Consider the following 26,941-nt stretch of genomic DNA (forward strand, 5'->3'; position numbering starts at 1 on the left):
ATTACAAGGAAGATTCTTCTCTTTGCTTATTCGAATCATATCAAGAGTTTCCTCTTTGTTTCTTTTTCAATCTAAACATATTAAAAACAACAAAAAAATCAGTCAATACAGAGTGTTTAGGAACTCCCTACCAAATACTGTAGGGCATTTTCCTGGGTAAAAAACATGCTAAATATCATATTTAAATTGTCAGGAAGTCTCCAGTTACTCACACAGCGGCTATTTCGCTTTTTTGACTTATTTTTTTTCTAAATAATGGTAGTTGAACATATGAAATTGAAACTTTGCACAATCATTATTATAACAACTAGACAAAGCTACAATAAATTATGATAATTTTTCAAATTCATAAAACAAATAATGTGGCCATTTAAAATTTTGTTTCTCAAATAACTCAGAAACTGTTGGTTTTACAAAAACTTTGGAAGAATAACTTTTCTTAGTAAATTCAATTGTTTATTGATTGGTACCAGATTCTTCAAGATTGGACCAATTGGTCAACTGAAATTTGGCAGCTTTAGTTGTTGGTTTAGTGGTTGGCACCTTTACAGGGTTATGTAACATTATTTTATTGTTTGAAATGACCTAAAATCGCTTACTATAAACATGCAATGCAAATAGAGATTTTTGCATAATTGAAGCGACTCTATATGCCTTGGTTTGCACTGCAACCAATTAAGTGGTCACCTATCACTAAGACTACCATATCTCAGTTAAATTGGTCCAATCTTGAAAAATCAGTACCAATCGACAGGTAATTAAATTATTATTTGAGAAACAAAAATTTAAATGGCCGTCATTTTGTTTTATTAATTTTAATAATTATCGTAATTTGTGTAGCTTTGTCTAGTTCTTATAAATGATTGTGCTAAGTTTCAATTTCATATGTTCAACCATTATTTAGAGAAAAAAAGTGAAAAAAGCAAAATTACCCACTGTGTGAGTAACGGAAGACTTCGGTACAATTTAAGTATGTTATTTAGATATGTTTTTGCCAGGAACAATATGCCCAAGAGTATTGGTAGGAAATTCGTGAACACTCTGTCTATGTGTAGCACATAACAGACACTTTAGAGTTTAAGGCCCGCCGCAAAGTGGACCCCCACGCTAATCCACGAAAAGCAAACCACACCCGTGGGATGTTTTGTAAACCATTGCTAGGCTTCTCTATACATCTGTGTAATACATGCAATGAATAACCACTTGTCAGCTGATTGATTATGAATAATTCCAAAGCAATAGTTTACAAAACATCCCACGGTATGGGTTACTTTTCGTGGATCTACTTTGCGGCGGGCCTTATTATACTAATATATACAGGAAACATGACACATATATACTTGAGAACAGTTAAAAACCTCCATAATACAGAATATTTCTGTGACTAAGTCACCTTGTCCAACTGGTGAGTTGTAGTAGTAGTCATAACTACCTTCCATACTTGCCAATTCAATGATGCTAATAAAAATGAAATAATGAGCATAATAATTATTAGTGACCCAGAAGAACTCGCTCATGAACTGTTGTATTAAAATCTTTGAAACCCGCAACTTTTAATTATACATCAGAGATGGTGAAAATTATGGAAACAACAAAATATTTCTTTTAAAAGAATAATTTGACAGTATGTTTTATTGGGTATGGTATCCTATTTGAAATGAAAAATAATTCTTCAAAAACTACTCGCTTCAACATCCTTGTCCATCATATGAATCCAAATTCATTTTTTCAAATGAGAATGTGGTCATGTGATACATGATTTCGATACAGATTTTCAAGAGAAAAATGAATGGTGAGAACCGCACATTGATATTTCAACCTGTATCAGTTTGTTGATGTAAAAAGTGTGAACTATGTTGTATAGTTACAACGATGTATACTTGAATGAGGTAATTGACGTCGAGCAACATATTGGTACGGATTGTTGTTCTGTGATGTAGTGCAGGGGGAGGGTAGCCTACATGTACGGAGAAAAGGCTCTTTCTCAATAGGATTTCTAATTTACAGTCTGATTTGGAGAAAAATAGGTGTTTGATATTAGATATGAAGACTAATGTGGGAAGGCCAAGTCAGTACTGAACAGTTTTCTTAATGCATGTTCCATGATGAGCTCAGTTTTTAATGGAGTAGGAACTATAGAAACAATTATCAGATTGAAAATGTTTCTCCTGATAATGACATTCTTGTTGAAGACTCTTCAAGTGTTTGGCTGTGGGGTGACAGCCATGTGAAAGGCATAAGGGAGTTGATGGATAGGAAGTCAGCCTCTAACCTCAAGTTCAAGTCATTGCTTCTACTAGCGCAACGATAATTAATCATGGATGGTATTTTGTCATCATTTGAGCTTGGCACAATGAAACAAGATGATATGTTGTTCTTATAGGGGGAACAAATAGCTTAATGACACCTCTACGGAGATAGACATTTATAATGTATAATGAAGCTCCGTAAAAGTAAGTACTCTGAGGAACAATAAGTTAGGGTTGATTCTTTCGACAATACCATACAGGTATGATCTGCAGTGGGGTCGCATATGAACAAGTGTATAGGTCTTTTAATGAAGCTGTTTGTTCAATTTCCCAAGAGTTTTCTCTGAGTATGCTAAGCATATGGAGCTACCAGGCGAGATTCACACTCGGCATGGGCTGCATCTTAATAGGCATGGGAAAATAAGACTTGCAAATGAGTTATTGAATTTACTATCAGGATCTATTCAGACGTATGACGTGGCCCCCAGTCTTGTCAATCAAATCAGCTTTTTCTTCAAGCAATGACTGTTCATTTGTGGTGTTGAGAGTGTAATAATTTGTCAGTTTGATCACAGGTGGAGTTTGTGAGATGAGATTGAATTCAAATCCAGTCTTACAGATACCAGTCATTACGAAGCCCAGGTCTTTTTTAGAAGAAGCAAAGCCATAGAAATCCATGTATAGAGTATATTGTTGACTCAGGTAATCAAGTTAAATATAAAATGATCAGAATTACGACAATTTAATACTAGTATTTTCCATTGGAACGTTCAAAGCATCAGAAATAAGCTTGACTCTGTTGAATATCAACTTAAAGACTTGAATGTGGACATTGCTTGTATAGTAGAAACATGGTTGGAGTCAGAGGAGGCTGACTTGTATGGAATTAATGGCTTTTCAATTGGGAATGCTTATTGTAGGGTCACCAGGAAACATGGGGGGGGGGTGCCTATCTATGTGAAAAATGGACTAGATTTTGAAAGGCTTGAGAGCATAAATCAGATGTCAATAGAGATGGTTTTAGAGGCGACAGCTATCCATTAGTGCATTCAATACAATAGTTTTAGCTTTATATAGACCAACTCTGAAAACATAATTTTAACATATTCCTGGATAGATTAAGTTGTATATTGGAAATGTCTTGAAATAGCCAATAACATAATTTATGTGCTGATTTCAATTATGATTTTATAAGCAATGACAATAATATTAAAGGATTGAAGGACTATTGTTTCTTTTGGTGACAATGAGTTATAACAATATACCAGACCTAATTCACTTGTTCTGGCCAGAGAACTCGAATTGTAGTGCCGAATGCCAGACTGTATTTCTGCCAATAGCAGGCTTGTGTTTTTGCGTTGGCGCAGTCCTTCCTGCTGCTTTGGCATGTTGCGATTTGGAGTCGTCCTTGTTTGTCAGTTTGTCTCATTACCCCGTTGTTGTGCAAGACCGAATTTGGTTTGTCATGTAATTTGATCAGAATTTCTGTAAATAATGTTTGAGTGTCGGTAGTGAATTATTGAAATAACAGCCGTAAATAGTGTGGAGCGTGATTTGAAGGCTTCACACATGTAGAGTGAATCTTGTACTGAGTCAATGGTGTAGCGGCTATAAATTTTGTAATTGCGTGTGTGGACGCTGAGTGTACACCAGACTGATTGATTCACTACAAGATTCAATACAATTGTCGAATCGCGGGAGGCCTAAACGCTCGCTCACCCTTGATTCTTCTAATGACAAATTGTATTGTGATGAAATTTTTATAAGTAGTGTAGCGATCGCTAAACACTGAATACGGATACCTTAAAATTATTACCTGTGAAGAATGAGCATACAAAATCATACAGGTCGAGCAAAAATCCCGTGTAGATAATTTACGGGACTGCGTCTCTAATAAGTTCTGAAGGATTAAAATACGGTATTTGGACCAAATATCGTTCAGAATATATTTCGAGAACAGAGTCTTGTCGGGTTTTAAGCTCTATTGTAGGAATTTATATGATCTATGGCTGCCTCTGCTGTACAATTGATGCATTCGCTCCTAAGTCGAGGTAGGTAACAGATAAAAGCTGATATATGAGCAGGTAAGGACAAAGAATAAATATCTCGATCTGACCCCACTCGCTACATCCACTTAGACCTGTTCCAATATCCAGCTTAATTCAATTATTCCAATGATCGTATTCGATCGGTTCTTGATGATATAGAACGTATCAGACACAATAATTGACAGGCTTAAGAAATAATCGAACTCAGAAAGCGAATTAACAAAACTGAAATATATTACAATAAAATATGCAATCATACAGTGCAGGTTCAGAATTTGATTTACAGGTTGATAATAATTTAGCATTAACAGAATAGTTAAAAAATTTCTTGTGCTTGCATGATACCATGCGTGATTCAACAGAATTTTACAATTGATAAATTTAACAGTTTTGAAAAAATAGTGAGAAAAATGAATTATAATATTTTAAAATGCTCGGGGTCGTGGTTCAGGCAGCGGAGGATAGTTAATCAACTACAAATTATAAATTAATATGAATAAATTCTAGGCTCTTAAATGCTAAAGCGCTTGTCGGCGTGGCCAATAATTAACGAAGAAAAATTTATGTTTTTCTGCACTGAAATATTTTCGAAGCGTAGATTGGGGCCCCTTATGACTTATAACTCACGTGAATTCCTTGGTCGTCGTGGTTTTCTTCTTTAGATCAAAAATCGTTTGATCGGCGGCAATCCAGGCTTCGGTTTCAGCACGTGGGGAATTTTAATTTAAATATCTCCTTCACCGAATTAATTAAGGGATAATTACTTTAAGCTTTTAAATTTATCGATTGATGAAAACAGAAATTTACGATAACAAATAAATTGGCCTAAAATATCGGCTCACAAATAGAACATTTAAAATCGAACAAGAAATTTTCACAAATAGGTCTTTGGTAACTATAAAAAGAGATCTGCACGGTGAGGATTTCAAAAGGGAAGTGCTGCTCTTTTCTCTAAGCTTTTAGGCTAGACCTTGCTTCTCAGAATCTCAATGTAATAATTTGCATAAAAATTTGCCATTGGTAGAACGCTTGTGACGTAAACATGACGTCAGTGGCAAGTAGAGAATACAATTCCTTTAATTACAATAATAATTTAATTTATGTAATTCTTAAAACTGCTTAATCTTCTAGACATAGTTCCTCTCATACAATGTACACGTGCTAGTGTAACTGATAAGGCAGGGTTGGTGTCTGATAATAGATTAACATGTGTTGCTTTCAAACGATCACCGTCTTGGTGCTATTTCTATGCACTGTGATTGGCTTAGACCTGCCAAGAGATTTAATTACCATGTGGTTCAGTTGAATTAAATTATTAATAAATTAATATTCTTGTACAATTTTATTAGGTTTGAGATTATTATAATTAATTTCTGCCATTTTATCAATAATATAATTTCATGCTATGACCTATTTAGTTACAATAAGACCTGACGTATAATATAATTTCTTAAATAATAAATAATTTCAACAATAATACATACATTATTTTTATTTTGAAATTCTTGATCCTTTATTGATAGTTTTATAATTTTTAGGAATGATATTTTACCTTGCATGAAAACCGGCATGACATTTGACAATGCTTTGAATCAGTCAGCTGCGTTCGAACTGTTTTAAAAACATCTGATCGATAGTAAACAAAGTGTAACCTCAAAATCAGTGAGCGATTCATAAATAATTTGTGCTTTATTCGCAAAATAATTATAATTTTATTGAATAATTTTCCTAGAAAAATATTCAGTACAGAACGGTACTCTTATCTAATATACAGTTATTGATAAGTAAGCTTTATCGCTCGGTCGCTAACTATTCCTTTAGCAAATCCTTCATTTTAAAAGGTAATCACAATTTTTCTCTCTTTCATGAGATCTATTTGAAAGATTCATCACACAAAAGCCCCCAGGATATTTTAAATAGGTAATTGGGAGACGAGTCGAAACAATGACTATTTGAAAAATCCGATATTGTGATGAATACACTATTTCATCTCCTTACTTCTACGAAAACTCAACACTTAACACTAAAAACAATATATCGTGCACTTTTGGCTACGAGAAAATAAATAATTGATTGTTCCTTCATTGGATACAATCGAAATACAATAATTAATGAGGTCTCTTTGGATCCTTCATTAAAACAACTCCACAACTTCCATTCACGGGTGGCTTATGAGCAGACCCATAACTATAAAATATAAAATTTCACATATTACTTCTTAAGATTTGAACAGTATTTGCAACAAATATAGACTTTCATCATTTTTTCATAGTTATTACAGGTTTCGACTCTTTGGTTTGGCTTTTACATAAATTGGGTGAGAGTGTGATTTTACTTCGGTGACTTGACAATCGTCTACCGTTTGACTCGAGCAATTCCTTATTTGCGCTTAGTACGTTGCGTACAAACAGGGTTACACTTGAAATGGCTCTCTTGATTTTTATCAATGTTGGTTACAAATATTAAGTCTTAAGATTACATTTATCAATTTGAATTACAATTCATGATCTTTTGATGCAACAGTAATAAATTTCACATTTGAAGGTAAGAATTTCATTTTCTTTTTAGTTTTTTAGAATACATTTATATGACATAGAACATGCGCATTTCGTGCAAATTAACATAAATATATATTTTTGGTTGCGTTTTTTTACTTATAATTCCACATTAAATAATAGGTTACAATAATTAACTAACGATATTGCTTTGATTCTATTAACATTGACTCTAGGATTTCGTACACATTGGTTGGTGGGACGAAGAAAATTATCGAACAGGCTTTGGTTCTGAATAGATTTTTCTATCGATTCTGTATTTCGAGGTTAGATTTACACATTTTTTCAAATAAACTTTGTTTATTTTCTTCCTCCTATTCACTACTAATTCATGTTATTTCTAATTTATAATTATTTTCTGTGGATAATATAATTTCTTGTTTCTTTTTCAGTTGTGCAGATGATACTAGGCGATTGTTTCTGTGATGATTGTAACATGAGGCAGATGGCTTGATCAGGTTGGTAAATTTTAAGGTTGTTTCGTAGTTTTATTTTCTCTGTTATTAAAGTTGATTTCGATTTTCTTTTGAGTGAATTAATAATATTTCCTTATTAGCTGAGATGCGGCGAAGTTAGGTTATGTTGATTAGGCTGCAGTAGAAAGATGCTAGTCTGCAAAGATATGATTCGGTGGGTAGGCTGTGATTATGACAAGTTTGATGATTTATGTATTCACAACGTAGCTTCCAAATTAATTCAAAAATTATTCCTTAAGCCCCCATCTAAATTTGATTTCAGTATTTGTTTCAAGTTTTCATTCCAATTTGCAACTATCCGTTTTATTAAACTTGGCTTAAAACGAATGTGCCGGTGGTGTAAACAATTCTTACAAATCGTTTCCTCTTGTCGGCCGGTAACATGCAGTTTGATCTTTTTAAACCTGACATGCCGGTGGTGTCTGTGTGTCTTTCCAAATGATATTTTCCTTTTTTGCATGCCGGTGTACAGTCTACTTGATTTTAACCGGACATGACTGCGGTGGTTGTAGGTTCTTCTTGATATGGTTTTTCTCCTATCATGCATGCTTGTAAAAGATTTGATGTACGATTTCAGCCTAACATGACGGCGATGTAGATGAATTCTATTAGTTGGTTTTTCTTGACGATTGTAATTCTTCTGGTTGTGTTTTGATTTGTGGTTTTCAGTTTTGGTTGTGATTTGATTTGTTGTAGTTTCCATTCATTTCTATTATTGGACTATCTTCATGAATGCTGGGTTCATATGTTGCAGGCGCTGTCCTCGGTGGATGGATGGTGATGTGGGCGGTCGGCGGTCCGGGCTGCTCTCCACTCGGCGGGCAACGTCCTTGGACTCCTGGTGTCCGGCGCGCGGTGGTACGGGCTGTCCTCTATGCCCTGGATGACGTCCTCAGCTTGGCGGGCGATGTCGTCCGGCTCTTCTCGGCATCTGCGGGGTGCGGCGCGACTCCAGTCTTGACATTCTCGGTGGGTGGTTTTCCATACATGTGTTATGTTCGCTTGCTTGTTTGACTTTAACACCTTTATTGTATCCTTCTCCACATGTATATGTTTCTTAATGCTGACTTCGACGCTGATTTTTCCCATATGCATATCTTCAGATATCCTATCCAATCGGTTATTGTTTCTAAAATTGATTTATCCAGACACTCAGCTAATTTTTTGATGGTTTTATCTGTGTCACGGAATGCTACATCCATCCGCTGACTCAATTTCTCCAAACCCTGTTCGTTTACCTTCTTTGCTTCTTGAACTTCCTTTTTAATTCTTCCTTTGCCTGTTTGTTATCTTCCTTTAATTGTTTGTTGTCTTCCTTTAATTCTTCCTTTGTTTGGTCGCTTTTTTCATTTAAGTTTTTATTTCTGCATTTGTTTTATTTATTGCTTCATGGTTTTCCTTATTTCTTTCAGGATGAGGGTCCAGTCAACGGCGGGAGCGGGTGCATGGTTATCGGTTAGCCGCTGGTTTTTATCCGAGCAACGGTGCGAGAAATGGGAGTTCCTGTTTCTGAGACGTCATCGACTGAGTGCTCTTCTGATGTTTATCCTCCGGCTCTTGGGCTACCAACGTATCCTCCACCAGAATGCAGCTCTCCTCCACCTGCGTCGAAGATAAATCATCCAGTACATTGGGATGGAAATCGGCGGATGCGGTGGCAGATGCGGATGGCGGCGAACAATCGGGTGAGATGTCTCGGTGTCCGACAGACTTGGATTGACCTGGTCGTTTCCTGCCATAGTTTGTGAGAGAATAATGCGACGAACGTGTGTGGTGAATAAACGTGAAAGTGTTGATGTGATATATAAAATAATTAATAAGAAATCCAATAGAAATTGTTATAGCTTCGTAGTGAGTGAAATACAGAAAAAGTGGTTTAGCAATGTGTTCAGTGATAAAATGAGTCAAGTTAGCAATATCGTTAACATAAAAATGACAAGGACACACAGGATACACAGTGAACACTTATGCGGTAATACAGGTACGCCTCTTATAATTTATTATTACTATTATTATAAATATCTTACTTTTATAATTTCTTGCCGCAATTCAATATATAGGCTAGTGTTCTTTGCAAAATTTTATATAAAAGCAGTGATGCTTTGCTTGAATTCCGCAATATATCCGTGATTTAATTTTACTTCCCTCTTTATGTTTAAAAACTTTTAAAAATGTAAATAACTTCAATCCTCTTTTCTGTAAATATTTATAAATTGTTTCAATATAGACCTAATATTCTTCAAATAATATGACCTTTCTTATGATATCTCTTATACCTATGACTTATAGTACGACCAATTTTCGAATAACACAATAATAAAATTCTGAGTTCGATTTTTTCTCTAAAAATTCATCAATCGATAAATTTCTTTTCTGTTCAAAAATTGGGTATGGTACTTCTTGTTATTTTATATAACAGTGAACAGTTAATATTAAATTCGAAAAAATTCACAACCATGAATTTTTCAAAAATTTTCCCGTTGTCAGCGCTATAGTATACTGAGCAACTAAATAATCCTCGTAGTCGATTATCCACCTCTTCAATGCCTATCACTGTTGGGCGCCAAAATCATGTGGAGCGTGATTTGAAGGCTTCACACATGTAGAGTGAATCTTGTACTGAGTCAATGGTGTAGCGGCTATAAATTTTGTAATTGCGTGTGTGGACGCTGAGTGTACACCAGACTGATTGATTCACTACAAGATTCAATACAATTGTCGGAATCGCGGGAGGCCTAAACGCTCGCTCACCCTTGATTCTTCTAATGACAAATTGTATTGTGATGAAATTTTTATAAGTAGTGTAGCGATCGCTAAACACTGAATACGGATACCTTAAAATTATTACCTGTGAAGAATGAGCATACAAAATCATACAGGTCGAGCAAAAATCCCGATGTAGATAATTTACGGGACTGCGTCTCTAATAAGTTCTGAAGGATTAAAATACGGTATTTGAACCAAATATCGTTCAGAATATATTTCGAGAACAGAGTCTTGTCGGGTTTTAAGCTCTATTGTAGGAATTTATATGATCTATGGCTGCCTCTGCTGTACAATTGATGCATTCGCTCCTAAGTCGAGGTAGGTAACAGATAAAAGCTGATATATGAGCAGGTAAGGACAAAGAATAAATATCTTGATCTGACCCCACTCGCTACATCCACTTAGACCTGTTCCAATATCCAGCTTAATTCAATTATTCTAATGATCGTATTCGATCGGTTCTTGATGATATAGAACGTATCAGACACAATAATTGACAGGCTTAAGAAATAATCGAACTCAGAAAGCGAATTAACAAAACTGAAATATATTACAATAAAATATGTAATCATACAGTGCAGTTCAGAATTTGATTTACAGGTTGATAATAATTTAGCATTAACAGAATAGTTAAAAAATTTCTTGTGCTTGCATGATACCATGCGTGATTCAACAGAATTTTACAATTGATAAATTAACAGTTTTGAAAAAATAGTGAAAAAATGAATTATAAAATATTTTTTAAAATTGCTCGGGGTCGTGGTTCAGGCAGCGGAGGATAGTTAATCAACTACAAATTCTTATAAATTCAATATGAATAAATTCTAGGCTCTTAATGCTAAAGCGCTTGTCGGCGTGGCCAATAATTTAACGAAGAAAAATTTATGTTTTTCTGCACTGAAATATTTTCGAAGCGTAGATTGGGGCCCCTTATGACTTATAACTCACGTGAAATTCCTTGGTCGTCGTGGTTTTCTTCTTTAGATCAAAAATCGTTTGATCGGCGGCAATCCAGGCTTCGGTTTCAGCACGTGGGGAATTTTAATTAAATATCTCCTTCACCGAATTAATTAAGGGATAATTTACTTTAAGCTTTTAAATTTATCGATTGATGAAAACAGAAATTTACGAATAACAAATAAATTGGCCTAAAATATCGGCTCACAAATAGAACATTTAAAATCGAACAAGAAATTTTCACAAATAGGTCTTTGGTAACTATAAAAAAGATCTGCACGGTGAGGATTTCAAAAGGGAAGTGCTGCTCTTTTCTCTAAGCTTTTAGGCTAGACCTTGCTTCTCAGAATCTCAATGTAATAATTTGCATAAAAATTTGCCATTGGTAGAACGCTTGTGACGTAAACATGACGTCAGTGGCAAGTAGTAGAATACAATTCCTTTAATTACAATAATAATTTAATTTATGTAATTCTTAAAACTGCTTAATCTTCTAGACATAGTTCCTCTCATACAATGTACACGTGCTAGTGTAACTGATAAGGCAGGGTTGGTGTCTGATAATAGATTAACATGTGTTGCTTTCAAACGATCACCGTCTTGGTGCTATTTCTATGCACTGTGATTGGCTTAGACCTGCCATAGAGATTTAATTACCATGTGGTTCAGTTGAATTAAATTATTAATAAATTAATATTCTTGTACAATTTTTATTAGGTTTGAGATTATTATAATTAATTTCTGCCATTTTATCAATAATATAATTTCATGCTATGACCTATTTAGTTACAATAAGACCTGACGTATAATATAATTTCTTAAATAATAAATAATTTCAACAATAATACATACATTTTATTTTTTTATTTTGAAATTCTTGATCCTTTATTGATAGTTTTATAATTTTTAGGAATGATATTTTACCTTGCATGAAAACCGGCATGACATTTGACAATGCTTTGAATCAGTCAGCTGCGTTCGAACTGTTTTAAAAACATCTGATCGATAGTAAACAAAGTGTAACCTCAAAATCAGTGAGCGATTCATAAATAATTTGTGCTTTATTCGCAAAATAATTATAATTTTATTGAATAATTTTCCTAGAAAAATATTCAGTACAGAACGGTACTCTTATCTAATATACAGTTATTGATAAGTAAGCTTTATCGCTCGGTCGCTAACTATTCCTTTAGCAAATTCTTTCATTTTAAAAGTAATCACAATTTTTCTCTTTTCATGAGATCTATTTGAAAGATTCACACAATAGTATTGAATGAAATTATTGAATCAGATTTGAATTTATAAAGCATCAGTTTGAGCTTGTCGAAAAACAGTTATGACCTGAAGTTGAACACAGAATCAACGAGAAGGAGCCATAAGAACCATACCTGTCTATTCCCCGATTTCGTCCCACCCTTGACCTGACCGAACACCTATAAGGCTTCGAAGGGCAAGTAGTCAAGATTCGATTAAATCTGGGAGTTTTGGCTTTTTTATTGTTCTAATGCAGAGTTAACTGTACATATAAACCTGGCTCAAATTGAAGATTAAATTTTGCCCCTGTTTGTATTTGATTATTTGAATTACAGTCCTGGTAGCTCTAGCCTGAGCTTTGTTCAGAACATTTTATGCTGCCGAGCCGGGATGAATTTAAATTTGTAATTGTTGATTAATTCACACACATTGGATTTAAGCAATTTCGTATTTGTCCATGTGGCATGTTGAGAATGGTGAGAATGGTCGATGGATGCCACAGTGGTAGATAAGTCATCGACAAGTTGCCTTCTTGTGAAATCGACAGATCCAAACTTCATATTGAAAATCTCACACTGGCTGATGACAAATTCTACCTCCTAGTAGAATAGATGGCATCATTGGTGCGGAGTTAGTTCCTCACTTGCTACGTGGGAGTCCTAGTACAGGTGAATCGAACGAATTGATGACTGTTAATAGTGTCTTGGTTACATTCTGATGGGGAGAGCCGCGATTCTCACTTCAACAACAATGTGTCGAATTGTTTTACAGCCATCTGTAGTCCATTCGTTAGTAGTCCATCGTTGGATAGTTTTGTGGAACGTTTTTGGGAGTTGGATCGTGCCCTGCACCAAGCTGTCAACTGAAACCGGAAGAGTTGGAGTGTGAGGTAAATTTTTGGAAGTATGTACATTGTGTGAATTCTGGTCGTTTTGTTGTTGCCTTGTCATTTGCGGAGCCGCCAGAAGCTTGGGAGATTCGTATGCTGTCGCCGAACACCGGACTGCTGACTTTGGAGAGACGACTAGAGCTTGACAGCAATACTCGTATTTCATATCATGAAATATTGATCGATTACCTACGTCAGGTCACATGTCGTTTGTAGCAGATCAGACAGACGAGGTGGTTACTACATACCGCATCACGCCATCGTGAAAGCAAGCAGCACTACCACGCCCATCCGAATTGTATTTGATGCTGGTTCCAGAACATCATCTGGTTTGTCATTGAACCAAGTTCTTCAAGCTGGTCCCAAATTGCAGACTGACATTTTGTTTGTTAGTTAATTTTCGTTTGTTCCCAATCACACAAACTGCCGACATTAAACAAATGTATTGACAGATATTAGTGGAGGTTTCCTGCCGTCGTTATCAGCGTGTATTGTGGAGATTTTCGCCGGAGGATCCAATCAAAATTTATCAGCTCAATTGTGTTGTTTTTGGTGTTTCAAGCTCTCCATATTTGGCGCTTCGCACCGTCCCCAGCTTGTAGAGGAGGATGGAAATCGTTTTCCAGCAGCCAAGGGAGAAACCAAGAGACATGTTCATGGACGACTTAGTCACATCTGTCGCCACAGAGTCAGAGGCCGCGGAGCTGTATCGTCAGTCCAAGCAGCTGTTTGAGGGAGGAGGTTTCTCGCTCACAAAGTGGACTTCAAATTCCATCAATGTTGGAGAAATTCTCGGAGGAAGAGAAATCGTTTTCATACAAGGATTCGAAGCAGACAACTCCTTGGCTATCTTGGATTGAATTGGCAACCTAGTACTGATCTGTTTCAGTTTTCAGTCAAGAATGGTGAGGTCGTCGCTACTAAGCGTTCTATTCTGTCAGTGATGGATCGTATCTATGATCCACTTGGTCTCTTGTCACCGTTTACATTATTTCTAAAGTGTCTTGTCCAGAAACTGTGGAAATTAGGAGTGGATTGGGACGAGAAGCCGCCTGAGTCTATATGCACTCTTTGGGAGAATTGTCAAAAAGAGTTGCCTCTATTGTTGAAATTTGCTGTTCCACGTCACGTTGGTTGTTTCAGGATTCTCACATCAGTTTGATTGGTTTTTGTGATGCATCATTGTCTGGTTACAGTGTAGTTATCTATGTGAAGTCGCAGAAGGAGAGCGAGGAGCAAGAGTTGTATTATTGTGTTCAAAGTCCAAGGTAGCACCATCTAAAGTTGTTTCAATACCTCGTTTGGAATTGTGTGTGGCACTCTTGTTGGCAGAACTCATGAATTCAGTAGTCACTATTATTAGTGAACGTTGTCATGTGTCTCGTATTGTCGCACTCTCTGATTCTACAGTCCCTTGTGTTGGATTAATGCTCCATCCGCGAAATGGCAAACTTTTGTTGTAATCACGTCGCAAAAATACAGGATTATTGTATACAGGAGTAGATGCATGTTGCCGGAATTGAAAATCCCGCTGACGTTTGTCTAGAGGTTTATAACCAGTTGAGCTTGTGAACTTTCCGTGTGGCTCTCAGGTCCATCATGGATAGCAGAGGACGAATGTGATTGGCCCATCGAACTCAAATGGAAGAGATAGTGGATCCACCAGAGGCGAAAAAACCGTCAGTGTTGACAGTCACAATCTCCTGATTGTAACAGCAATGCAATATATTCATTGATTGGTCATTGTTTGGATTATGGTCGTCTTTTGAGAATTGTAATTCTTGTTCTCAAATTCTTACAAATCTTACCCCAATCAGAAGAATCAGATTTCGATGTTGCTGAGAGGTATCTATGTAAAGTGGTACAGAAGATACATTTTTCATCTGAATTTGTGCAATTAGAGAAGGGAGAAGATTGTTCTATGCACCTACGTCGCCTGTCTCCATTCATTGATGGAGGTGTGTCTCGCGTCGGCGGTCGTTTGTCTCATGCTGGACTTGAATTTGAGACTTGTCATCAGATGATCTTACCAAATCCGACGCTTTTGTATCGATGTTAATTGATTATCATCACGAGAAGAATGTCATGCTGGACCTTCGTTATTGTTGTCCTTGATCAGACAGAAATTCTGGATACTGTCTGCTCGCACTATTATTTATTTGTGTCTTTAAGTGTAATCGTTGTTTCCGTATTCGACCTAGTAACAAAATTATATCCACTCCCAACTCATTAGTTGTTGTGATTGTTGCATTTTTTTCCTTTGTGTTGTTTTTTGGTGTTGGTGTTTTTTGTTCTTTTTGGCATGTCTGGATTTTTCCTTTCCTTTGTTTTTTTCAGTTTTGTAACTTGGCTGAAAAATAGTTTTTCAGAGCGGGGGTAGGTCTGGCCAGAGAACTCGAATTGTAGCGCCAGAATGCCAGACTGTATTTCTGCCAATAGGCTTGTGTTTGCGTTGGCGCAGACCATCCTGCTTGCTTTGGCCTTGTCGATGATTTTGTGAGTCGTCCTTGTTTTTGTCAGTCTTGTCTCGTCACCCCGTTGTTGTGCAAGACCGAATTTGTGTTTGTCATGTAATTCGATCGGAAATTTCTTGTAAATAATTGTTTGAGTGTCGTGTGTGAATTATGAATATAACAGCGTAAATAGTATTGAATTGAATTAATTTGAATCAGATTTGAATTTATAAAGAATCCAGTTTGAGCTTTGTTCGAAACACAGTGTATGACCTGCAAGTTGAACACAGAATCAATGAGAAGGCAGCCCGTAAGCAAATAACCTGTCTATTCCCCGATTTCGTCCAACTCTGAACCTGACCAGAACACCTAATAAAGGCTTCGAAGGGCAAGTAGTCAAGATTGGAATAAATCTGGTGAGTTTTTGCTCTTTTTTATTGTTCATTAATGCAGAGTTTAACTGTACATATAACCTGGCTCAAATTGAAGATTAAATTTTGCCCTGTTTGTATTTGATAATTTGAATAGTAAATTACAGTCCTCTGGTAGCTCTAGCCTGAGCTTTGGTCAGAACACATCTAATGGGGGAACCTGTATTGACAATATCATCACTACCATCAGTGATGGTTCTTTTACATGTGGGGTTGAAAAAGAATGGTACTCAGATCATTGGGCTCTCACATTTAAAACAAGATCATTTTCAAAACATTCAGGAAGCAATTGCACAGAAACCAAAACTATTCGACACATAAACAGTGACAGTATATACATTTTAAATTTGCTACATAAAATAAATTGGACGGACCTATATAGAGATGGCAATCTAGAACTAAAAACCTCCTTTTTCTGAGTACACTCAAGAATAGTGGATTTGATATTTCCATTGAAGACTGTAAAATTTAAGACAACAGCTCCTAAGCCAGGCAAAATCTATAGTGTTGAATTAATGAATATCAAGAATATGTGTGATCTGCTCTATGATGTTTATCTTAATACTGGTGATAATGGAATAAAGATTCTGTATAAAATTAGAAAAAAGGAATTCAAAGACATGTTAGTGACTCTAAGGAAGACACAAAATGACAAAAAAATTATGAATCCAAAAACAAGAGCAGGGCAATTGGGGTATAATTAAAAAACTGAGTAAATCCAAGTCAATGATTAAAAAGGCTCACTAAACTAAAATCAGTTCAACAAATTCTTACAGAAAACATAGATAAAATTGTAGCTGAAGTTGAAAGTAAAAGTTGCAGTCATAGTGCAATGGACTTTTTGAGAGCTGGTTACTGTGCGCCCACGTACAGATTTGAATTTGAATTAGTTGAAACAGATATAACATAATTAATATACTCAAGAAAATGAAGGGAGTAATAGTGCAGACGTCTATGACATTAGTCCTAGGATGCTTAAACTCAGTCTTGATTATATTATAGACTCTACACACTTAGTTAATAGTTTCAATCCTTAAAGGTGTTTTTCCCAAAGCTTGAAGTGAAAAGTTCTGCCCATATATAAAAAAGGCTGTGATCAGATTTAATAAACTTTAGACCTATTAACATAACCACTACTGTTTCAAAAGTACTTGAAAAGGCTCTAAATGATCAAATTGTGGATTACTTCGAAAGAAACAATCTTTTCAACAATTCTCAGTTTGGATATAGGACTGGGAGGAATACGGTTAGAGCTGCAATGATCTATACAGGGATTGTCTGAATGCTTTGGAAAACAAGAAATTTACTCAGACTAAATTGTTTGACCTGTCAAAAGCATTTGACACTGTATCGCACAAATTGTTGCTAGATAAGCTTGCATTTTATGGCTTCCAGGAAAGATCTTTGAGACTGGTAGAATCTATTTGGGGGATCGATCCAGAAGGGTGTTTTTGAGGAATCTGAGTCACAGTATCTACCTGTCCCCATGGCGTGCCTCAGGGTTCTATTTTAGGGCTATTTTGTCATCGTCTATATAAATGATCTACCAACAATTGTAACCTCCAGCCAAAGCTATTTGTTTGCGGATGATCTGTGTGCTTTTCTGAGCTTTCCCACAGTAGTTTCATTGAGTCGTGCTTCCCAGGACTTGGCTGATTCGATCGAAAGCTGGTGTAATTCAAAAATTTATTATGTGTAAACTCTGATAAGTTCAGAACTTGACTATCAGTTATAATAGAAGACTGACTATGAATGAGGAGAAAGAGGCAAAGTTTCTGGGCTTCACACTTGACACTTGCCTTAGTTGGTCCCAGCATATTGACATTGTTGCTAGCAAGCTGAATAAGGGAGTCTTCTTAATTAGAAAACTGAGGTCATATGTCAGTTTGGATGTTTTAAAGGTGATTTATTATGCTCACATCAATTCTCATCTGTCATATGGCACCATACTTTGGGGTTCCAGAGCTTACAGTGGAGACTTTTTAGAATACAGAGAAAGGCTATCAGACTGATTCGTGGGCTTTCTAAGCGAGCACAGTGTGATGGCATTTTTAAAATTCTGGGAATATTGACTCTACCTTCAATATTGTTCAACAGAGCATTATTTATGTTAAGGAGAATTTGAAGAAGTTTGTGGAGCAGGGGGTAGTTCATAGCCATAACACTAGAAATAGGGGTAATTTGACTACTTATCGGTATACCTATTCTAGTACACAAAAACATTTTTATTTTTATTAATAAAATTGTTTAATTCACTTCCTGAAGATCTTAGAAATATGGAGAATGGAACTTTCAAAATTCATATGAAACGTTTCTTAGCAGCTAACCCTTTAAACAAGATGAAGATTTTTTACATTAGCTAGGAATATTCGGTTATAAGTTGAAAATCAGGGACATATTATAATAGGGTACTGATAGTGTAACTTACTGATGTAATATATTTTTATTTGTATCATGTTGTATATATTTGACACTTGTATTGTATCTGATGACCTCAGATATGCTGCAATATAAGATTCTATTCTATATTAACCATCCAAAATTATTAAGTGCGTACAACAGATATACGTGCCGCGAAACATGAGCAATTCACTTTTAATCAGCTGATGCCAAGCTTTTTATATCTATATCTTATACCGTTTCTGTAAAAATACAGATATAGTCAGCTGATTAAAAGTGAATTGCTCATGTTCGCGGCGCGTATATCTGTACGCACCTTAAGATACACCTGTTTCACCCTCCAGGTTACCTAATAATTGCAATGCATTGCTACAATGCAGACTAGTTTCAGTTGTGTATGGGTCGGGGTTGTAGATGTACTAATCGGTGGGGATACCGGCCCTACAGTTCTCCTACTATTCTAATTCTGTACTGCTAGTTCTGCTTTTGACGTGTGATATTCGAATATACGGAAGGTGCGCTCAAAACAGCTCTATCTATATCACCATCTACCATGTAGACTAGAGCTTCCTTATACTACAGAATAATCGCGGACCGAAGACCCCAAAGATGTTCGCATCACACTAACGCCCATAAGATTGCCATACATAACCCTGCAGCCGGCTCCAGGCTAGAAAGCAAGGGCAAAGAGGTAAGGGGGATGCCCTCAGGGTGATGTGCAGGAAAAAGAATCACACCATACAATTACGTGACAGGGCGATGAAGGCCCACCGAACGGCCAGGCCCATAATCTCCATGTGAGGGTAACAATTCTGTCTGACGCCGCTAATGCTGATTTCTGTATTGGCTAAATTATTCAACAACCAGTAAACAAGTTGCCAGCAAAATCAGGAATAACGATGCAATTAGAATGAGTGACAATGATGATGATAATAATGCAAGCAATGATGCTGAGAACGATGATGATAGGGTTAGCAAAAGCACTATGCTCCTACCCTGAAAGAAAGAAATATTCAACTGCTATCCTTCATGGCAACTCTCCTGACGTCACAAAATTCACTTTGTGAGAAAATCATGTGTCAACACATGAAGCAATGTAGATATGCCTGTGTGATAGCTACCAGATAGCCTCAGATGATGTTATGAATGAATAGTTGAAAATAGTTGTAATTACATGAAATAAATTCTTCTAAATTTAAATTATGAATCACAACATTTTTTTTTCTCATGCATTTTCAATGTTATCTGTTATATCCTGAAAAAAGATGAAGGAGTGAGTCAATTTTGTTGTTCAAAGAACTTGACTGTGAAAAGGTTCAAAGAATACCTAGGTGTTCAAAATGTGAAGCTGATTGATTAATTCTCTCTAAAGTCATTGAAGAACTTACAAACAGCCGGACAATGACTTTGGCCTTCAGTAAGTCAAAAGTGAGAACGACTTGCTAACACTCATTCAAAAATCTGACATAACTAAATTTTCTGTTTAAAGTGTTAAATGTGTGAGTAGATGTCATAAAGTAAGATGTAGTGTTCACTAACACTTGCACATTTACACAAGCATAATGTCTTGAGACCCTACTAATTTTGAAGAAACAATAAGATTAAGGCCAAGCTCACATAATGTGACTGTTCTACAATTTTTAAAAATTCCATTTTATTTCTCAGTATCTCACTAAATGGGGTAAATGGATTTGTCAATGATTTTTAATTCTTAAAATTCATTGATCTTATTGCAGAGGCTAGCAATTAGATAATCAGGCAGGCAGGCCTGATAAGATAGGCAGTGCTAGGCTACTTTGATTCTTTATTCTATTTTGACTACCTACTAGCATAGAATAAAATAATCTTATAAGTTTCCTCTTTTACTAGTTGTGAATCCAGTGTAATAGAGAAAACAGCTCCATGCAAAGTATATTTTATACACTGATTTGCTTATTCGCTTATATTGGGAGCTAGCCATTTTTCTAGTTTTTCAATGCCTTCTACATTCAGACTCTATGCCATGCTGACTATTACTCTTTATAGAATACTTACATCATCAGCATATAATACTATGCAGTATTCTGGCTCAAGATGTGGATGCAATTCATTTATGTGGAGGAGAAAAAGCAAAGGACCAAGGACTGATCCCCGAGGGACCACTCCACTCCTGGCCATTACCCATTCTGACGAATGATTGGTACACGAAAGATTCTTGAGATTGTATTCCAATCTGCTTGAATCTCTGTCAAAATAAGATACAACACATTCGAGTACCGTGCCATCCAAGCTGTATCTATATATATAAAAGCGAAATGGCACTCACTCACTGACTGACTCACTCACTCACTCACTCGCATAACTAAAAATCTACCGGACCAAAAACGTTCAAATTCGGTAGGTATGTTCAGTTGACCCTTTAGAGGCGCACTAAGAAATCCTTTTGGCAATATTTTAACTCTAGGGTTGTTTTTAAAGGTTTAAAGTTCGTTTTTAGCATGTATATTCTTCTTCTCCCAATCTCTTAATTATAATTGAAATTTCCATATCATAGTTACTATAGAACTATAATCTAGATAGAGTACCTCTTCGAAACAGTTGTTAACTGGCAACTAAATTAATAATTTTGTCAGGTTGGCATTAAGTTGAGTTGACTTTGTTAGGTGGCACCAAGTTGAAGATTTAAATGCATTTATCGCGAAAAAATTGATTGGGCACTGCTACTTCAATCCTGGGAATATTATATTACTAGCCGTCAGGCTCGCTTCGCTCGCCATATCCGTTTAGCCAGACGTTAGTCTGGACCCCCAACTGGATTGTCCTAACATGATAAAATGCTAATCTCATTCTTGGACAATCCAGTCGGGGGTCCAGGGGGCGGAGCCCCCTGGCTAGACGGATATGGCGAGCGAAGCGAGCCTGACGGAGTAATTATATATTTTTTACGTGATCAAAAGCCTTGAAAAGATTCACAACCAGGCAGCAAACTCTGGATCTGTCATCCATAAAATTCAGCACTTGATCTATGAAAGAGAAAAGTGAATCATTTGTGGAAATGCCAGGCAAACTGTTAAGAGGACAGCAATTGAATCTCCTTAAAGTAGGTATATTCTTGAAGCACAGCATATTCAAACTTCAAAGATATTCAGAAATTTCGATGGATTGGCAATCAGTCAATGATTTTCAGGAAGCTTGTGATCAACCTTCTCAAAAATGGGAACTATCTTGTAGATTTTAAGCTTTGAAAGTATGGTACATAACCAGCTTGCAGTGATTTGTTGAATGTGAATGTCACCGATCCAATTACATTTTCTGCTGTCTGTTTTACTGGATAATTTGAATAATGTAGCAGTCATGAAATATCCTCTTTTTAAAAATAATTTGATCATCTCGCTGAGTTCTGTCTACTCAATGGATACAACAAATCTTTAACGTGAAAAGTAGAGTTGCAAATCAGCTGTGCAAGCAACTATTTTCCAGCCTTGACAATGTATTTAAGTGGAGAAGCATAAACAATGTAACTGTTTTTTGACTAGTTTTGCAACATTAGTTGTAAAACAATCACACCGTGTATGGTGGCAGGGGAGGTATGATGATGATGATGATGGTGGTGTTGATGATTATGATGACAACGATGGTGATAGTGATGATGATGATTACAATGATGATGATGATGATGAGGATGATGATGATAATGATGATGATGATGATGATGATGATGATCATGATCATGATGATCATGATGGTGATGATTATGAGTATGATGATGGCGATGATGATGATGATGATGATGATGATTATGATTATGATTATGATGATGATGATGATAATCATACCATTTTTTGTGCATTGTCCACCATAGTAGAACTTATCATTAGGTAGACAAAACTTAGCCCCATTTCAGTATGAAATCTTTCATAATAGAGATTTTCGTTATATTCCATATCCTCAACACTGAACAGGCCCCCATTAGAAATGTACTTTATGCAGAACGATCCAAAACACAGGACGTTCAAGAAATTGAACATCATTTGAGAACAGTAGATTGAGGAAAAAACATTCAGAAAGTGTTTCTGTAGAGTGACAAGTTTTGTCCACAGATGATGGGGATAAAGGTGTAGAGATGAGTGTGTATTATCACATTCCTCGCCAGCATAGTAGTCATCGATTAGTTGGCGAGACGCATTTTGCACTGCAGCCATCATCATATTCCATATAAGTTCTGTGAGGTGACGTGTCAGATAGACGTTTATATCAGTAAAAACAGGAATAGCACAGCCCAGAGATATCCATCTGGAAAATTGGAGTAGGAGGTGTCTCAAAATGAGATTAAGGATAAGTAAAATCTCTCACATTTACTTGGTAAGATCATATTTTCTTGAGTTTATAATCTGTACTATATACAATTTTGAATAATTATCAATTTCCAACATTGTTTTGTGACTTGAAACAGTAAATGGTAGATAATTTAGAAGTATTAATAATGTTGGTACTGTAAACAGAATAGTTTGTACAAACTAGTACAAACAAGAAACAATTGAGGCTGTGCAAAGGCTAAAAAAACTTTCTACTGGTGAAATTTTTCAAAGTTTTTCGATTTGAATACCATCTAGCTATCAAAATCAAAAAGTTCTCTTAGAATTTTTTTCCCATCATAACTTTTTGAGATATGAGCGTCTAAAGTTTACATTTTTTGGACAGAACATTTAAAATTCGGTAGAAGATTAATCAATAATATTTAAAGGATAAATTTTAATGGTATTGTTTAATGAATAAAAGAAAAAAAATCAATAATATCAATTTTTGTGAAAGTTATTCAATTACAAAAATGACAAAAATCACTCAACTAAAATTTATTTTGGTAATTTTTTAGTAAATTGAATAACATTCTCAAATTGTTTTTTTTTAATTTTTTTCGTTTTATTCAATCAGCAATACCATGAAGAATTTATTTACCCTATAAATAAATATTTGATTAATCTCCTACCAAATTTTAAATGTTCTGTCCCAAAAACTTCACCTTTAGGTGCTCATATCTCAAAAAGTGATGATGGGGAAAAATTTTTCCATTTTTATAGCTTGATGATATTCAAATCGAAAAACTTTGAAAAATTCCACCAGTAGAAAGTTTTTTTAGCCTTTGCACAGCCTCAATTCTTCTTGTTTGTGAGATCGTTCCAATCTCCAGAAAATTACCATTAAAAAGTATTGAAATATGACAAGTTAACATATCATGTTAATTTCAATTTCAATTAACGAGAATTTCATCATCTTCAAGAATTCTGTATGGAAATTTATACAGAGTGGGTGAAAAGTTCGAGAACGGCTTAATTTCTCATACACAGAAGTAATTTGACAGTGGGTGTGATTGGGGATCCTACTCAATTTGAAAATACTACTTTACCATGACTTTAAAAATCTGGTCCTCCATATTGAATGCAACTTTGTTTTTTTAAATGGGAAGGTGGTCATGCAATACATGATTTCAACACGGAATTTCAAGAAAAAAAAATAATGTGAAATCCGCATATTGATATCTCAAACCGTTTTGAAGATATTCACATTATTAATCAATACTATTCAAAGCCGAAAAGAGAGAAAAAAGTCCGAGAACGGCTTAGTATCTCATAAAAAATGTGTTTACAAGGTAAGTGTGATTGGGAATCCTACTCAATATGAAAATAATACTTTACCATGACTTTAGAATTCTGGTCTGCCATCTTGGATCCGCCATTTTGAATGCAAATTTTTTTTAATAGGAAGGTGGTCATGCAATACATGATTCTGATACGGAATTTTAAGAAATAATGAATGGTGAAAGCCGCACATCAATATCTCAAACCTTTTAGAAGATATTAATAATATTATTAATCAATACCACTTATGTATTAGGCTATTCATTTCTGATTTGCATGGTATTGATGATAATGTGGATATCTTCTAAACGGTTTGAGATATCGATGTGTGATTTTTTGCCACATATTTGTCTTGGAATCTGTATTGAATTCATGTATCTTATGACAACCTTCCTATTTAAAAAAAAAAGTTGCATTCAATATGTTGGATACAAGAGGGCGGACCAAATTTTTAAAGTCATAATAATTGGTATTTTCAATTTGAGTAGGATCCCCAATCACACCCACCATCAAATTACATTTGTGTATGATAAATAAGTTGTTCTCAGACTTTTTTCTCTCCTCTCTGCTTTCAATAGTATTGATTAATGATGTAAATATCTTCAAAATGGTTTGAGATATGATGTGCAGCTTTCACCATTCATTATTTCTAAAAATTCCATATCGAAATCATGTATTGCATGACTACCTTCCTATTAAAAAAAAATGGCAGATCCAAGATGACGGACCAGATTTTCAAAGTCATAGTTAGGTAGTATTTTCAAATTGAGTAGGATCCCCAATCACACCCACCATCAAATTACCTTTGTGTATGAGATATTAAACCGTTCTTGGACTTTTCACCCACTCTGTACCATATAAATTTCCATATAGAATTCTTGAAGATGATGAAATTCTTGTGACAAATATAAACAGTAAGTTTATATGGTGAATACTTCTGCTCGAAAGTCTATCAAATATTAATTGGTATTGAATAGAGGTTCAATGCAATGCGACAAGAGCAAATTAGAGAAGCGTAAGATGTCTTCAACACAGTGGTCATGTATGGAAGTGAAGTGTGGATATTATCATCCAAGGCTGCAGCGAATCAAGACCGCTGGGAAAGGAAAATGCTTTGTAGAATATATGGACCTGTGTGTGATGAGGGTGTCTGGCAAATGAGAAACAACAATGAATTAGCTGCACTCCTGTCTGTAAAGAGCCACCCCTGTCTGTATATGTCAGAGTGAACCACTTAAGATGGGCGGGGTATGTGGAGCGGATGCCAGACACTTGGTCTCCCAGAAAAATATATATGGGACAACCAGGAGACAAAAGACCGGTGAGAAAGCCAAGACTGAGATAAGTGAATGGCATCTCAAAGGATGCAGCAGAACTTCTTTGCATAAGGGATTGGAGAATGAAGGCAAGAGATCATCGTGATGGATGGAGGTGCAGTATTGAGGAGGTTAGGGCTCTCGATTTGGGCTGTAGCACCATCAAAGAAGAAGAAGAAGACGTCTTCCATCTTCTCACTTGATCATTGTTGAATATTTTATAAAATGTTATATTCAACTGGGCCATATTTTCATAGCTGAAAGCCAAGAGGCCTGAAGAGAATATATTTTCATCATAAGACTAATGCACAACCTTGGCTATAAACTGTGGAATGGCTCATATTGTTTTAGCTTGAGTACTTGAATTAATTCAAGCCCTTGAAAAGTGTGTTGGGAATTGTAATGGCGATTGGCGGATTTGTACCATGAGATCGAGCTAAGAAATAGAAAGTGCAACAGCCAATGGCCAAATTGTCTTGATATAGTAGCTGCAATTACAACAAGGTGATAAACAAATGATGCTCCTCTAAAATGCAATGATTCACTTTTCAAGAAAACTAAAGATCCAAACAGGACTAAAGATCCAAGGACTAAATATCTAAGGACTAAAGATCTAAGGACTAAAAACATTCAAATTTTGTGGGTAACCTGTATTATGTTCTGAAGGCACTCTGGAGGTGCACTAATATAAAAAAAAAATGTAAAGATATGCTCAAAATCTGCGTTTTTGCAGTGGTATCTGGGTTATCTCTGTTTCTTTTCGAGAACAAAAATGAACAGATAGTTATTTGTATATCAAGAGTGAAAAATACTTTTTTTCCCTGAGGGGAAAGTTTGATGCAACAGGCGAAGCCAATAAGGGGAACAATTTCCCTGAGGGAGAAAAAACATTCTTCATCCACCTACTGTCTCAAGTACTCACTTTACTCCCTGGAACATAATACTAAAGTGTCACTTTTTTGCTCTCTGTACTAAAAAAGAAAAAAATTCCCTAGGGAAAGTAACTCCATTTGAATAACATGGGAAACATCTCTATTTTAAAAACTTACATTGAAAATAGGTTAGAAGGTCTAAGCTCAGATGAGGAAGCATAATAGAGTAGTCATTGAGCCAACTAAATTAAATACCTCAACCAGAAATTTGATTAACATATGAAATATATAAGTTTGTATGCTAAAATTACCTATTACATACTTCATATTAGTATACTATAAAAATTAGATTGATTTTTTCAATATTCTGTTATTCAAAATACCAGCCAACAATAATATTTCCCATCAACTAATCAAATTCGGAATGCAAACATGTAGTTATGAGTCGCCATTGTGTGTCACAGCTTTTGCTTAGTGTCACAGATAGCTAATTATACCTCTGTCAGCAGTGAATTGTTATTAATTCCAGCTGTTTACTTTTTAGGTTATGTTCTAACACAGTGGTTCTCAAACTTTTTATTTCGAGCCCCCCCTGAATAGTTCAGCTGTAAGCCGGCCCCCCCACATTTATAGATGACTACTATACATGTTGTACATATT

At 35.6% G+C, this 26,941-nt stretch overlaps 1 protein-coding gene across 1 annotated transcript; it reads right to left on the minus strand.

Moving 5' to 3' along the window:
• LOC120354081 lies at positions 1 to 22,715 on the minus strand. The gene is made up of 2 exons (XM_039440312.1): positions 22,294 to 22,715; positions 1 to 71 (listed from the first exon to the last, which is right to left on the minus strand). The coding sequence occupies exons 1-2, from the start codon at positions 22,663 to 22,665 to the stop codon at positions 36 to 38; spliced, it is 408 nt and encodes a 135-aa protein (XP_039296246.1). The 5' UTR covers positions 22,666 to 22,715; the 3' UTR covers positions 1 to 35.
• Between the last annotated feature and the right edge of the window lie 4,226 nt (positions 22,716 to 26,941).

Source organism: Nilaparvata lugens, chromosome 13, assembly GCF_014356525.2.
Source record: "Nilaparvata lugens isolate BPH chromosome 13, ASM1435652v1, whole genome shotgun sequence".
NCBI lineage: Eukaryota > Metazoa > Arthropoda > Insecta > Hemiptera > Delphacidae > Nilaparvata > Nilaparvata lugens.